This window comes from Pan paniscus, chromosome 19 (genome assembly GCF_029289425.2).
Source record: "Pan paniscus chromosome 19, NHGRI_mPanPan1-v2.0_pri, whole genome shotgun sequence".
NCBI lineage: Eukaryota > Metazoa > Chordata > Mammalia > Primates > Hominidae > Pan > Pan paniscus.
In genome coordinates this window covers 85,184,550-85,201,885 of record NC_073268.2, presented here as the reverse complement: position 1 = coordinate 85,201,885, position 17,336 = coordinate 85,184,550, and the positions used below count along the sequence as shown (strand labels likewise).

Here is a 17,336-nt window from a genome sequence, read left to right as displayed (position 1 = left end):
AACTGGTGTGTTTGATTATGATAGATAAAAAAGGGAAAAAATTATAGAAATCATGTGGATGTTAGCAAGAATATGCATAGTGGTTTTAGATAATGAAATTTTATTGGAAAATTGCATAATAAGAAATTAATACCATATAATGCAAACTCTAGTTTTCTGCGAATGAGATAGGGTGATTTAATTGTAAGTAGAGAAACTATCTAATATAAAACAATACAGTGTCTCTCTGGATGGTAATAGCAATGTGCTACCAGTTCAGAGCAAAAATAAGAAAAATATAATCAAAACTTAGTTCTGGTAATTTCTCAAGAGTGAGATCTAATATAATTTCATCTATTTCCCAGTACTTCCAGAGTTAATCATGCCTTTATTTACCCTTAATTGTTTACTTTTAATATAGAATCGATGTTGTCTTCCCTTTTTTTTTAAAATCAATCTCCTTCTAACATCCTCCAGGACTTTTCAGCAGATGCTTTAATGCTTAAAGACCCTCCTAATTTATTTTTCAGTGGAACTGAGTTCAGACTCAGTTTGTCATTGTTTTTCAAATATGAACTTCTTGAGAGTAATAATTATACTTGACTTATTTCTAGCACAAAGGATGATGCATTGCATGGAGCAGAAGCTCTATAAATGTTTGTTGAATGGATGAATGAGTGGGTAGACTGGATAACTGGTTATGCTGTGCACCGTTTGTTACCATTATGGCACAGCTTTCTCTTCTGCAAGATGGGAACTGCAAGCAGATAATCTGTAATAGTCCTGTCTTTAAAATTTTTTTATTTTAATACTTGCTTTTTCTACCTCATAAAGTAGATGTAACATTCAACTAAGATATTATTTTAAAAAGTGTTTAATGTATCGCACAACCATGAGCCATTATTATCATTACTGTGGAAGCATGTTACAGTTAGCTTTTGTCAGACAAACTCTTCCCTCCATTAAAGACATAAAAATTATCTTGCAGCTTTTAAGTAATATGATTTAAAGGGCTTTCGGATTTTTCAGAATTGAATGTATGCTGGGTTTACTGAGTGCAAACCACTGTAGTTCACCCTGCATTTAATAAAAAAGCTTTCTCTGTAGGGAAAATAGGTCTGGCTGAGCATGAGCCAGCTCTGGAGGAAGAAAGATGGTATTTGGGGTTTTCCCCTCAATGGTAGCAGGAAGCTTGCCACGGCCTCTGGGTGTTGCTAAAGAGAATTCCGTAGAGAATATCAAGATAAAGAAATTCTGCTCATGCAGAAAGTAGCATGGGTTGACCTCCTTATCACCTGCAGTCTGATAGAGGGTACCTTTCCTTTTGACTGTTCTGCTTCTTCCTTCCTCCTTTCTTTTCCCCAGTGTTTTGGGGAATGTTATGTTAATCCTTAGGTGGAGTAAATAGAAATGGAGCTGAGGAAAGAAGTTACTCTTGAGGCTTTTGCTTCAGATGCAGTATGACACACATTTATCTTTTCCAGGTAGCCTTTCACCCTGCACAGAGCTGAATGGGTCTCACGTGGCCAGTGGGCCCCAGAGGGACCCATCAGTTACCTGAGTTTAGTTTCTGAATCTGCTTACTAAGATTATTACTCATGAACTCACAGAATATTTGTCTTAGCATATTACCTCCAGACATCAAGTACATTCGTTGTTGATTGCTCCAACATGTTAGGTAGGTCTCTTACATGGGGTTCTATTTTTCCCTTTTGACGAGGTTCAGATAGAGGTTTTTTTTTTGTTTTTTTGTTTTTTTGTTTTTTTTTGAGATAGAGTTTTGCTCTTGTCACCCAAGCTGGAGTGCAATGGTGTGATCTCGGCTCACTGCAACCTCCGCCTCCTGGGTTCAACAGATAGAGCTCTTTAATCTACTTTTTTGCTAAACCGAATCAGAAAACAGAGGAGATGATGCATAGATACATAACCTTCTTCTCTTGCAATGTATATAAATCTAGACAAAATTAATGTTCGGAAGGCTTGTCAAGGAAGCAATTTGGATATTAAATTGTCTCCTGTGGATCCAGGGAAGGTGAGTTCTCTCTTAGTCCCTCATGAATAACTTTTAAAATATTCAAATGGAAATTGTGTTTCTTTAGGAAAGTTAAGAATTTCAGTCTTTTTCTAGTTGTTGCATTTTCACCAGAAACAGGTATTTTCTTTTTAAAGAAAACCATAATTATTCATTCTTTTACGCATGCATAACCAAACAAAATGATCAATTATAGTAAGAATAGGGATTAGTATAGTATATTTTACTGCTCACCCATTTTGGAGGATAATTTATTTTTATTTTCAGTCATAATTTCCCTTTTACTCAGATTTAATAACATCCTTTCTCAGGGACACCTCAAATCTTGGGGCTGATTTATATGCCAGCAGAAGTCATAGACCAGAGGTGCTTCCACTTTAACATACACTAGTATCACCTGCTGGGCTTGTTAAAACAGATTACTGGACACCATCCCCAGAGATTCTGATTTAGTAGATCAGATGTGAGGTCTGAGAACTTGCATTTCCAGTAAGTACCGGGTGACGTTGATGCTGCTGGTCTGGGACCACACTTAGAGAACCACTAGCATAGAAGAGTCACTATCTCCACAATTCTGTGAGGCTCACTTGCCTCTCGATTTGGCTGTACATTGCCTCTGATTGCTGAAGGTGTCTTCTAAAGCTGTCATGACTTCTCTTAATAACCTCATTTTCCCACTATTTTAAAATTATGCCCTTTTTGTTTCTTATTATCCTTCTAGACTTTGAAATGTGTACTTCACTAAGCTACGTGTCATCTGTTCCTTAGCTACTTGTTGGTTCTTGCCTGATATTGCTTCCTGGTCTGTTTTAAATTCTAGTGCTTTCATCTTAAAAACAACTATTCTTAGTTATTGAGCACCTCCCATATAGCAAGTGCTACATGTAGCAAATAAAAATATTATTATTTCACTATATATATATAATATATATATATTTTTTTTTTGAAATGGAGTCTCATTCTGTCACCCAGGCTGGCATGCAGTGGCAAGATCTCAGCTCACTGCAACCTCCACCTCCTGGGTTCAAGTGATTCTCCTGCCTCAGCCTCCCAAGTAGCTGGAATTACAGGCACGCACCACCATACCCGGCTAATTTTTTTGTATTTTTAGTAGAGATGGGGTTTCACCACGTTGGCCAGGCTGGTCTCAAACTCCTGACCTCAGGTGATCCACCTGCCTCAGCCTCTCAAAGTGCTGGGATTACAGGTGTGAGCCACCACATCTGGCCTCACTATACATTATTTAATTTAGTCCTCACTAATGCCTCTGAAGTTGATATACTTAAGTTATAAATAGAAATATACTAAGGAACGTAATTGGACATTCACAAGTCAAGTTCTAATATGGCATTGGAATCCCAATGGTGAAGGATTCCAATGCCTATATTAGAACTCTGCCTAATAATGACTTTCACTGGTTAGCTCTGACCTTCTGTGTATCTGGACCCCCTGATCCTCCTACCATATATTAATATTCAAATGCCAGTCAAGGACCAACAGAAGCTAACAAAAGTGTCTGGACCAGCATACAGGAAGAGGAATAAGTGACAAAAGAAAAACTCATGTGAATTTCATAGAATAGTAGCATTAAATGGCAGATTGAAAGAAGTATAAAAAAGAGGTATGCATGTAAGAAGACAATTTTGTAGCTTAGGAAATTGAAACAGTCACAAAACTACTGATAGAAATGGGGAAGTTGAAAAGGAAAGTTTATTTGGAGGAGATGCTAGTATTAGTTTTTGACTTAGTATATTAGATAAAGCAGAGTATACCCAAGTAGATACTTTCTGTAGAATATTTTAAAAGCAAGGAACCCAGAGAAGTAGATGGAGATAATGCATACTTTGGGAATCATTAGGATGAAGTTGAGGATATGCAGAAGAGAGATGGGGGAGCAAAGAAAAGCAGAGATTTAGGGTAGCAAATTAAGCAGTACACCCAAGTAGAGAGTGCAGGATATAAAGGAGGAAAAAGGTATCTCTTTAGTTGGACCCAAACTGCTTGTACACTCTAAGTACAGTAGTCCCCCTTTATCTATGATTTTGCTTTCTGCGGTTTCGGTTACCCTTGGTCAACCATGGTTGAAAAATATTAAATAGAAAATTCTAGAAATAATTTATCAGTTTTAAATTGCACACTGTTCTGAGTAGCATGATGAAGTCTTGTCCGATTCTTAGAGAGGAAAACAGATATGTGCATCAACCAATGACATTGGCCCATTTAATATTAAGCAACAGGATCAACAACATGGGTAATATCCTTTCCCAGGGGTGATACTGGGAAGCAGGGATATGGAGTCATAAGTGTTACCCTTCCCTTACACTGATGATTGTGCATTTATTTAGCCCCTGGTAATCTGGTTCTTCCCACATCTTTACTAATACTCTTAGAACAACCTTTTCATTGCTTCTTTTTTGCCCTTCCACCTGCACCTGCATTTATGACAAAAACTTACCTTTTCTGCACTCCTTTTCTTTAGATTTTTTTTGTCATAATAATAATAAATTACAGTGTCTTGAAAAAAACTTAAAGACCCCTCAATGCCTTGACAATTGTTTAATTTAAACAATTTTAGAAGTCAAATTATGTAGGCAGGGAAGATTTGCTCTCTTCTAATTGTATCTTGCACGTAGTTAGGCATAATGCCTAAGCATAAGTCCAGCTTCACAACAATCACTATTAGAGGCCAACTTGGAAATAGGGAACTGGAACAAATGACAACTTAACTCAGTGCTTCAGATATGATAACTGTAGCTCCCTAAAATATCAGATGTAAATGTAAAAGAGAAACTGCTCATGCCCTCTAAGTACAGTAGTCCCCCTTCACAGTGATTTTGCTTTCTGATGTTTCAGTTACCTTTGGTCAACTGTAGTTCTAAAATATTAAACGGAAAATTCCAGAAATAAATAATTCATATGTTTTAAATTGCATGCTGTTCTGAGTAGCATGATGAAATCTTGCCCTGTCCTGCTTCCCACCCAGGAAGTGAATCATCCCTTTGTTTGGTGTGTCCACACTGTACATGTTACCCATTAGTCACTTAGTAGCCATTTCAGTTATCAGATTAAAAAAACATATTATGTATAGGGTTTGGTACTATCCAGGTTTCAGGCATCCACTTGGAGTCTTGGAATATATCCCCTGTGGAAACGGGAGACTACCGTATATACATATAAAATTGAGATTTTCAATTTCTTTTATATCATGCTGTTCCTGGGAATGGAACCTGCCACTAAGGTTAACAAAACATGTTTGCTTGTCTCTTTGCTTCTTAAATCAGGTGAATGCTTCCAGAGTTTTTCATTATTTCCTGGAAACGTATCTTATAATGTTTGTATAATTTGTAACAATTGCAACAGCTTACTGATGTGTTTTCATCTTTCAGGATGATATAGTGCTGGATCTTGGTTTTATAGATGGGTCCATATTTTTGTTGTTGATCACAAACTGCATTTCTCCTTTTATCGGCATGAGCAGCATCAGCGATTATAAAGTGAGAGAGAGAGGAAATTAGATTGAGATTGATTTTATTTGACTTTAGTAATTGCAATTTTATTGTTTTATACACACACAGTTGTACTTTGGTTAATGTTTTTACACATACATTACAATCTAATATCAGTATAGATTATAGTAAACACATGATTTCAAAGAGGTCAGAAAGTTTACCATTTAGCACAATAAAATTGCCACAGCTGTAAGGGAAATCATGCTAAATAAACTTCAGGGATGAAGATGTGGTACTGTTTGATCCATGCAGTTATTTCACAGTTCCAAAGGGAATTTAGATTTTTAACTATAGCATAAAATGTCAGACATACAGTGTTTCCAATTATTTAACTACGCTTTAATAAACTGGGCTTTAAAAATATATAGTGTAGTCATCTTCATTAATCTGTATCAATGGGTAAATTAACTTTAAAAATAGCTGATACTTTTCTGTTGAACCAATAACTACACATTTCCATTGGAGATGCTAGATACTTAGGAGGATGCTTTTTGTCACACAGACACTATAACATACTATTTCTAAAATTTATTAAACAATTTTTTTTTACATAACCACAACATCTTTTCAAACTAAGATCCCTTCCTCTGTCCCTTCTATTCTTTGTCAGAAAAATGTTCAATCCCAGTTATGGATTTCAGGCCTCTGGCCTTCAGCATACTGGTGTGGACAGGCTCTGGTGGACATTCCATTATACTTCTTGATTCTCTTTTCAATACATTTAATTTACTACTTCATATTTCTGGGATTCCAGCTTTCATGGGAACTCATGTTTGTTTTGGTAAGTGATCACTTTTTCCACAAGCCAATTATAATAGTAGAATCAAAATGAAAATTCATTTTCATGAATGTTTTGTCATTAGCAAAAGGCATGTAATATGCAAGAAAATAAGAAAATTGCCTTAGGCAGCTTTATGACCTGATTATCTCCCCTCCTCTTTCCCTCTATGACGTGCCATTTCTAATCTTGCCATTGATCCTTATTATTTGCAGGTGGTATGCATAATTGGTTGTGCAGTTTCTCTTATATTCCTCACATATGTGCTTTCATTCATCTTTCGCAAGTGGAGAAAAAATAATGGCTTTTGGTCTTTTGGCTTTTTTATTGTAAGTATATATACATGCGTGCACATTTATATTAAATTTCCTTAAAGTTTTTTAAAATGCAAATTTAAGTATAAATACTTTGCTTAGAAGAGAATGGAGGGTTTTTTGTTTGTTTTTCTTTTGTACTTTCATTATTGTTGTACCATGTTTATGGGTTCAGAATGTTTTGTTCATTTTATGTCCTTTATTTCCCATTTGTTCTTTGAGGTTTCTTTTTTAGAACTCTGTTTCTTTGGAAAGAAGTAAAATATATGTAGAAACCATGGCATGTAACAGCTGAAAGACCAGATCATTCAGGACATTTCTTCATTTTACAGAGTGGGAAAAACTGAAAAGAATCAGACTTAAACCCAGGCCTCTCAACTCAGTGATGTTTTTCTCTTAAATAATTCTCCTTCCTTAAAAAACAAACAAACAACAAGCATGATAGGGGGCTATATAGATGAATAAAATAAATAAGAAACTGTTTTCTTAATAAATAATTTACTTATTACTTCAGGCATATGCTACTGCATCTCCTTCCCTATCACTAGCTGATATCTTAAGCAGTTACTATAGCTTTCTGACCATTTCAAACATTAAAACAGTCCAATTTTGTTAAGTAAGATTCACTTAAAGAACTAAAAAAAATCTAAAAGGTTGGTCAAGTCCAAATCATAACTTTCTTAAGCAATGTAAAACTCTCTCCCCAGGCTCATCTTAGGCACGCCCTTAGTTTGGGGATCAGCGGTGAGAAAGAGAGCAAGGTCTACACTTTGACTCTCTCTTTTTTTCTTCTTCTTCTTCTGGATTTTCCTTTCTCTTTCTGTGGACAGGGTGAAGGGATTAGGGTAAAAGGACCAAAGTTTTACTTCACTGGAGCTGTTACAGTTACATTGGTTGGCCTTTGTGAGTAGTATTTAAAAGTTGGATTTAGTATAAACAGGAATATCACAAACACAACCAGTTGGAGAATTCAGTATGTCAGCAGAAATCCTAAAGGCTACTAAATTGCTTCTAAGCTTCCAAGTCGCATCCCTGTGACAGCTAATCACGTAATTCCTTGGGCCAGTTTTATCAATGGTTGTACTACAATGGTCAAATATCATAACCAAGGGTAATGTCTTCTTAACCATCGGCATTAGTCATTGATCTTTATTTTTTTCTCTTCTAATTCCATTGTAAAGGTAGGCTTGTCAGTTTCACTTTTTAATTTAATCCAATTTTGCTTTGTATAGTTTGAAACTATTTTGTTTGGTGCATTGAAGTCTGGAATGATTATACACCAGCCCTATTTATTCTTATAGTTTTTGGCCATAAAGTCAAATGTGTCTCATATTAATATAGGTACACCAGATTTCTTTTGTTCAGTATTTGCTTGATAAATCTTTTTTGCCACTTGTGTTTACTTTTAACTTTCATTGTTCTTATGCTTTAATGCCTGTCTCTTGTAAAAGAAATATAGTTGGATTTTATTTGTTTTTTAATTCAGACTTAACAACCTGCTTTTAATTTAATGAGTTTATTGTGATTTTTGATATTCTTGAGGTTACACTATTTTACTTTTTGCTTTGTGTATGTGATTTCTCTTTTTTCTTCCCTTTTTTGTTTGTTTGAATTTGTTTTTATTCCATATTTTTCTTTTTTTTGGTTTGAAAGTCATAATCTATATTTTATTACTTTGTATTAATTTGCTAGGGCTGCCATAATAAAGTACTACAGACTGGGAGGCTTAAGGAACAGAATTATTTTCTCACAATTCTAGAGGTCAGAAGTCCACGGTCAAGCTATTGGCAAGGTTGATTTCTTCTGAGGCCTCTCCCATTGGCTTATAGAGGGCCATCTTCTTCCAGGTCTTCTCATGGTCTTCCCTTTGGACGTGTCTGTGTCCTAATCTCCCCTTCTTATAAGGACAATAGTCACATTGGGTTAGGGACTCCTGCAATGGCATCCTTTAAACTTAATTACCCATTTAGAGACTATTTCTAAATATAGTCATGTTCTGAGCTACTGGGGGTTAAAATTTAAACATATATATTTTGGGGAGGCAAAATTCAGCCCATAACACCCCTGAAAAAATTTTTATGTGCTAAACTTAACAAAGCCTAAAGTTAATAAATATCTTAATTACTTCCAACACCATATTTTGAGGATTTTATTATTAATAATTTCTTACCCTACTTACATGCTATTGTCTAGTGTTTTGGTTTTCTTTTTTTAATCCCTCAAATAAGCATTTTTATTAACATTTTAAGAACTTAAAAAAGATTTGTGTACATTTTAAATCAATCTATTTGTTCACTATTCATACTTGGATTTTAGTCTTTTTTTCCTCCCTTTTGAGATCAATCTTTTTTTTTTTTTTTTTTTGGCTTCCCAAAATGCATAATTTATGTATTCCTTTAACAGGTCAGTTAGCTATAAACTCTCGTAGTTTAAAAAAAATCTTTTTTCACTCTCATTCTTAAAACATAATTTGGCTGCTTATGCATTTCTAGGTTGACAATCATTTTCTCTTATCACTTTGAAAATTCACTCTCTTGTTGCTTACATTTTAACTGTTCAGATGTCTGCTATCAGTCAGTTGCTATCCTTTGCAGAGGCTCTCTCATTGACTAACCTTCTCTGACTTTAGCTTTCATTACAATGTTTCTAGGTGTGATTTTCTATTTATCTTTATTTTTGTATAAATTGGGATGCCTGGAATTCATTTCTGTCTTCAGTTTAGGAAAATTCTCAGCCAATACCACTTCAGATATTGCCTGTCTGACTTAAAGTCTCTACTGAGATAATATTAGCTTTTCATACTATTCTCTACATCTGTTAGCATTTCATTCAAATTTTCCATGTCCTTGTCCTTGCTGCCTTCTGGGGAAGCTTCAGACGTTTCTTCCAATTCACTTGTTTTAAATTCATCTGCATCTAAATTATTTTTTCTCATTGACTACTTAAAATTTCAATTTTGTTTTCCAAAACTCTTTTTGGTTCTATTTAAAATATGCTTAGTTATTTCTCCTAATCTTTTGTTACTTGTTATTGTTCTATATTTCATATTTGATTTATTTCAACATTTCATTGAAAACAACATTTCTACTTGTCGTTTGACAATTCTAGTCTCAAAAGTCATCTAGTGCTTATTGCCTTATATGTTTGATAAGTTTTTGTCGGGGAGAGGAGCTCATACTTGGTTGACCTTAAAGTGTGGAACTCCGAAGACTCTGTATTAGGGATGTTTTCATCCCCAAAAGATTTTCACTTACTTTTGTGAGACATGCAGTGTAGAATTGTACAAGCCAACTTAGAGTATCATGCCTCAATATGGGATTTACAAGGAATTCCCATCAAGAGGGTTTCATTTTAGTCTCTTAAAGGTCTTTGCAGGGAATGACTTTAAAGAGAACCCAAATCATATCTTCCTAACTCATGGGCTGATATGGGGACTTGTCCTCAGCCCAAGCAGATTTTGTGTTTACTTAATGGTCCAAGTTGGGTTTCAGGCTTTGTTTTTGTCCTTGAAGAATTTCCTCACTTTTTTTTTTCCCTTGAAACTAGCAGTGTATGTAAGGGACAGTTGTTTCAATTTCCCAAAATTTAATTGTACAGTATGGGTAAGACCCTTTAGGGTATCTGTTACATCATATCTCTACATACAGATGTCTACAACTAACTTTGAGACTGCAGTTTTATAAAGCAGTGAATGCAGAATACAGTTTGTAGCAGATGGAAGAATAAATATAGAATGCAGAAGCAGAAACAGGAAGTGTTTAATTACTCCTTACAAGGCATTGTTGTTGCTATCATTGCTTGCCAGAAGGAACGGTTAATGGAAGACTTATTATTTTTTTTTTTTGATGAGTAAAACAATATAGATGTGGTAATTAGTGTAGTAAGAAGACAAAAAGGAATGGAATAAAGATGAAAGAAGCAAGATGGTCAAAGATACATTCTTCACTTGCATTGTTAGATTTACAAAATCTAACGTAATTTTTTTTTTTTTTTTGAGACGGAATCTCACTCTGTTGCCCAGGCTGGAGTGCAGTGGGGCGATCTCGGCTCACTGCAACCTTCACCTCGCGGGTTCAAGTGATTCTCCTGCCTCAGCTTCCTGAGTAGCTGGGACTACAGGTGTGCGCCACCATGCCCAGGAATTTTTTATTTTTAATAAAGACAGAGTTTCACCATCTTGGCCAGGCTGGTCCTGAACTCCTGACCTCAGGTGACCCGCCTACCTTGGCCTCCCAAAGTGTTAGGATTACAGGATTGAACCACCATGCCCGGCCAGAAAATCTAACTTAATTTTTATAGAATACTGAAGATATATTGCTATATATTTTGTTAGAGCAATACCTTTAATAATTACAAATACTATGGCCACTAAATCTTTGAGGAGATTCTGAAGTATACACAATGTTTATAAAATAAGCTGATGAAACCCTGAGCTTATTTCAGTTTATATTGTTTATTCCTTCAGAAAATTTTTCTTGTACATATGGAAGAAACACTGTTTATATGCCTTTTTGATATGTATCATATTTATATATCCACTTGTCCATATCATTATCTCACTGCTTTGCAGTGCTACCTTTGTTATCAATCAAGACTATTCCTGGCCTTTCTGATTTCTTCCATTAATCTGTTTTTCTATTTGTACATCAATACCATGCTGTCTCAATTATGGTAGCTTTATTTGAGAGAGCAAACCTTCCCACCTTGTTCTTTTTTAAGTATCTTGGCTGTTTTTGATTCTTTGCATTTGCGTGCACTTTTTAGAATCTTCTTGTCAAATTCCACAAGAAGTGATATTAATTGGGATTGCATTGAATCTATAAATTACTTTGGGGGAGAAATGATATCTTTACATAGTGAATCTTCCAGTTCACAAATGTCTGCTTCTCTGTTTTAGGCTTTTAGAAACATCTGTTTTGTATATATAAGTTCATGGTATCCAATACATTATATATTGACTTGATGTATGGACAGTTGACTGATACAATATCCCTTAGGAAAGTATAATGATTAAGAATTTTGGCTCTAGAGTTAGATAGCCCCAGGTTTTAATCCTCAATGGTCTGACACTTAGTAGCTATAAGAAATTGAACACATTATTTCAGTTCTTTTGAGGTTCAGTTATTTAAACATCAGAATATATGTATAATAACAGTAGTACTTTCTAGTGTTTTAGGATTGAGATTTTAAAAGAGCATAAACTATTATGGTGCTGGTAAACTGCTCATTAAAATATTTGATAAATAGTAAATGTTCATGAAGTACTCAATAGGAATTATTATCCTCTTCTTCTGTATTAGTCTGTTTTCACACTGCTGATAAAGATATACCCAAGATTACAAAGAGGCTTAATGGAGAACTCACAGTTCCATGTGGCTGGGGAAGCCTCACAATCATGGCAGAAGGCAAGGAGGATCAAGTCACATCTTACATGGATGGCAGTAGGCAAAGAGAGAGCTTGTGCAGGGCAACTCCTGTTTTGAAAACCATCAGATCTTGTTGGTCCCATCCACTATCATGAGAACAGCACAGGAAAGACCTGCCATCATAACTCAGTCATCTCCCACTGGGTCCCTTCCACAACACATGGGAATTATGGGAGCTACAAGATGAGATTTGGTTGGGAGACAGAGCCAAACCGTGTCATCTTCCTTTTCTTCCTCCAATTTTATTCCTGTAACTACAGTAACTATTTAACAAAGTGTTTTGTATCAACTGCACTGTTAATATGCATATTTTTTGATTATTTGGTGAATAAAAACAGAGAAATAGATATCCTCCTTATTCTTTGCCCTTCCCAATATTTATTCATTCATTCATATTGATTGTATCTTCCTATGTGCCAGATACTTTGCTTGGGATATAACCATGAACAAAACAAATTTTCTGCAATCAGAGGACTTACATTCAATGGAATATAAAAGAGAATGATTCCTGTTCAAATCAAAATATATTTGACCCTTGAACAACGTCGGAGTAAGAGGCACCAACCCCCTACCCCCATGCAATTGAAAATTCATGTGTAACTTTTGACTCTCTAAAACTTAACTACTCATAGCCTATTGTTGACTGAAATCTTACTGATAACATAGTTGCTTAACGTGTATTTTGTATATATAAATTATATACTGTATTCTCACAATAAAGTAAGCTAGAGAAAAGAAAATGTTATTAAGAAAGTCATAAGAAAGATATATTTACTATTCATTAAGTAGAGGTGGATTATCATTCTTGGTCTTCATTCTTGTTGTCTTCATATTAAGTAGGCCAAGAAGGAAGAGAAGGTAGAGCAGGAGTTGGTCTTGCTGTCTTAGGGGTGTCAGAGGTGGAAGAGGTGGAAGGGGAGGCGGGAGAGACAGACACACTTGGTGTAACTTTACAGAAATATATTATAATTTCTGTCTTACTTTTTGCTTTTTTATTTCTCCAAAAATATCTCCATATAGCTCCAATCCTTTTCCCTCTGTTTGCTTTTGTTTCAGTGCCTGTATCATAGAAGATTCCATGTCATAAAATAAGTCAAAAGGAGCCTTGAATAATCAGAATCCTTCTTTCAGATTGTCTAATGTCAATTCTTTTTCTGGCACTGCTTCTTCTACATCTTCTTTCTCATCATCTGGCAATGGAAACCCTCCTTTCCATCAAATTGTCTTGTGTTAATTTCTCTGGTGTGGTGTCTATTAGTTATTGAATTTCTCCAAGATCCAGGTCTTGAAACCCTTCACTCCCCACCCTATTTGCCCTATCTACAATCTCTTTTTTATTTCTGTGTTTAGTTCTATTGTAAATCCTGTGAAGTCATGCACAACATCTGGACACAATTTTCTTCAGCAGCAATTTATTGTTTCAGGCTTGATGGCTTTCACAGCTCTTTCTATAACAATGGCATCTCCAATGGTGGAATCCTTCCAGACTTTCATATGTTCTCTCTATTGGGTTCTCTTCTATGATGTTGACAATCCTTTCCATAGAGTACTGTGTGTAATGAGCCTGAAAAGTTCTTATGACCCCTGATCTAGAGGTTGGATTAGAGATGTGTTTGGGAGCAAGCAGACCGCTTTGTTGCCGTCAGTGTTGAACTCACATGGTTCTGGGTTAGCAAGGGTGCTGTCCAGTAGCAAAATAACTTTAAAAGGCAGTTCCTTACTGGCAAGATACTTGCTGACTTTAGGGACAAAGCATCCATGGAACTAATCCAGAAAAAGGGTTCTCATTGTCCAGGTCTTCTTGTTGTATAACCAAAAGACTGGCAATTGGTGTTTATCTTTTCCCTTCAAGTCTTGAGTGTTATCAGCTTTTATAGATAATGGCAGTACTGATCATCAACCCAATTGCATTTGCACAAATAGCCTATCCTTTTCTACGTTAAATCCTGGTGCTTGATTCTGTTTTCTACTAATCAGTGTCCTTTGTGGCATTTTTCCCCCCAGAATAGGGCACTTCCATCTGCATTAAAAACGCGTTCAGGCAGATACACTTACTCTTCAATGATTTTATTAATAGCATCTGGGAGCTTGTCTGCTGCCTCTTGATTGGCAGAAGCTGCTTTCTCTGTTATCTTGACATTTTTTAAGTTAAACCTCTTTCTAAAATTAACAAAGCATCCTTTGAGGGCATTACATTCTCCAGCTTTAGATCTTTAACCTTTTATTTAAGTTGTCATATAATGACTTCACTTTTTCTCAAATTGTATTAAAGCCTATAGGTATGAAAGTTGGATCATCAATGTGAGATAAAAAAGTATTTCAAAAAAAGTGCAAGGTTTTTGTGCCTGCTGGTGTGGCTACAGTGACAGATGCATAAATATCCTTTTCTTATTTTACAATCGTCCTTACACTGGATTTATTTATTTCAAAATGGCAGGCAACTGCAACTGCAGACCCCAATCTATGGTACATATCAAGCAATTCAACCTTTTTTTTTTTGTAATCTCATGACTTTTCTCTGCTTCTTGGGAGAACTTCTGGAATCACTAGTGGCAATTCCTAGGTCCTATGGTATTATTCAAAGTTTATGGTATTGCACTAAACACAATGAAAGATCTGCAAGAACCATGAGAAGCCACTTTTTACTGAGATATGCCATTTGCTTGAGAATAAGATGATTAGCCTCACACAGCATTTTAAGGGAATATTTACAACACTTGAGCTCATCACAGTAGCAACATGAGGTGACTACAAAATTATTACAGTAGTACAGTGTGTTCTACAGTTAATTTTATGCAGTCATGATTTAATTCTGCATCTTTATGTTTACATTTTTCTTGATTGCTAATGGCAACATGTATGGTATGTAAGAGTTTCTATGCATGTTTTGATATAGTTTAACTTTTCATAATAGATTTGTTTATAGTTTACAGTGGTAAATGACAAAATAGACTAATATCTACATATATTTTATGCATTCATGATATACCTAATTTTTCTTTAATTTTTTTCAATATGTCTAGACAATGTGGTTCATCTGTGAGGTTTTCAAATTGTCACAAATCTTCACCCAAATTTCTAACATATTTATTGAAAAAAATCCACCTACAATAAACTAATGTTATTCAAGAGTTAACTGTATATACTCTTTGGAATGTCATATGAATTTTGAATGGCAGAAGAACTGGAGCCAGGGAGCCATTTTAGGAAACGACTAACAGTCTGAGTGGGGATATGGGCTGCCCTTTAAAGTGACAACCATATAATTTACCTCTGGGAATGTTCTAAACTGTTCAATATTCCTACCTTGGATATCAAGACTGATAATTCTTACATTTCTCTGACTGCTTAGATATGGCAATAAACACCGACCTCAAAGTTTATTTTGCCTTTTAAGTTCCCAAGTCATATCATCAGTTAATTCTTCACTGTATCCTTGTACTGAAAACATATTAAGATTTATTATAATAGACAAAATAAATAATGTTATATCACCTTCTTTTATTGTTGCTGTTTATCCCTACTGGGTAGTGCAAAATCTTTAAGGTATTTATGACAGACCTTATTGTAATCCTATGTTTTAGTTGCAGTGAAAGTTTGAGACTTCCTAAAGAGGATATCCTAAGAATATTTCTATCTGTGAGGTAAAAGTTGAAAATGGCAGTATCTCCCAGGAAAACAGGTTATTCACAGGAAATATCTTAAGATATCAAATATAACTGAGAAAATTATAATACTTCTGGATTTTTTTCTAGATCTTAATATGTGTATCCACAATTATGGTATCAACTCAATATGAAAAACTCAATTAATTTTGTGCATGATTTTCATACCTTCCTTCACTTTGCTGGGGTATGTCATGTTATTGATCCAGGTAAGCAGTGTTACCTACTGTGTCTCCAGTCTTGACCTTGTAGCCCATTAATAAAATCCTTACCCATTGTCGGAACAGGTGCATTTATAAAATTTTGAAGTTATTCAATGCTGATAAATTCTAAAAATAAGACTTTAAAGCTGTATAAAATTGAAAGCTGTCAAATTTGCTGAGATCACTATTCATACTAGCAGGAAGAGGGTCAATCCATGCAGAAATACAGCAGGAAGCCCAACCGTGGTTTATGAATTCCAGAGGTGATTCTGAGACAGGACTAAAACTTTTCCATTGTTATAAAACATGCTCTCTTGTGGTGAATCCATCTTGCCAGGGGATAGAAGTTTTTCATTTCAATGTTGATCAATGTCTAAAATCTTATTGGGCTTATTGATTGCATACTACTTAGTGTCAATAAATTGCTTTTGGAGTGTATGACTTGTGAGTGAGGGAAAGAAAATATGATTCTATTAACCACTTCTGACAGAAACTAAATACCACTGAGAATTTTGGGGAACTGTGGGCAAATCTTGCCTACTTCATAGTTCTGTACTTTGTCACTCCCACTAAAAAGAAACTTGGAAATCCCTATTACATACAATTGGAAAATAAACAGTGTTGGAGGTCATAACTAAGGAAAGATGTCAGGTCATCAGTAGACTTTAGCATCAGAAAACAACTCTTCTCATCTCAATTCATGGAATACTTACTGTTGTCCCATAGAACATCAAGTATAATGTGGGTGTATTTAATGTGTAAGTTTTATATTTATAGAGAAACTTGCATTTAACTGTTGGTGGGTTTTTTTCAGCTCGACTTTATGAGAAACTTGGACAGTCTGGACAATAGAATAAATGAAGTCAATAAAACCATTCTTTTAACAACCTTAATAGTAAGGAACATTTTCTACCTAAATATATATATATATATTGCATAAGATTCATAGCCCCGTGAAATCTTATTCAAGGTATGCCAAATTTAAATGTCTTAAAATACCCACTCTTTCTGTATTTTCCATTCCAATATAATGGCAGCAAGAACTAAAGATATTTTAAAAATAGATTCACAGATAATATAATACATACTAGAACATTTAAAGGTTTGGTTGCTGTTATTGTGATAGACATTGTTGATATGTATCCAAAGACAATTTGAGGCAGTATGTAAGAAATGCAGCATATGGTGTATGGCTCAGAATCAAGTAAATATGTGTTAATAACAACTAATTTGAATAATGAGGAGGAAAGGAGAAAAATTAAATGGAATTTTATAGTGGGGAAAGACAGTGAAACAAAATATAAATGTTATTTCTGTGTATTATGGTAAATGAGGCAGAAGGAGGAGACATACTCTTGTTTGCACACCTCTTGTTTCCTCTTTAATAGCAGAACAGCAGTTTATCAAGGAAGAAACCTCTAAATTTGTTT

The 17,336-nt window shown here is 35.0% G+C and overlaps 1 protein-coding gene across 1 annotated transcript in view; it reads left to right on the top strand.

Moving 5' to 3' along the window:
* Positions 1-17,336, top strand: part of ABCA10 (ATP binding cassette subfamily A member 10) — a 79,984-nt gene that overhangs the window by 47,151 nt on the left and 15,497 nt on the right. The window contains 6 exon segments of the mRNA XM_034942790.3: positions 5,398-5,505; positions 6,131-6,301; positions 6,514-6,627; positions 15,794-15,845; positions 15,848-15,912; positions 16,721-16,801. Coding sequence (XP_034798681.3) covers positions 5,398-5,505; positions 6,131-6,301; positions 6,514-6,627; positions 15,794-15,845; positions 15,848-15,912; positions 16,721-16,801 — 591 coding nt within the window.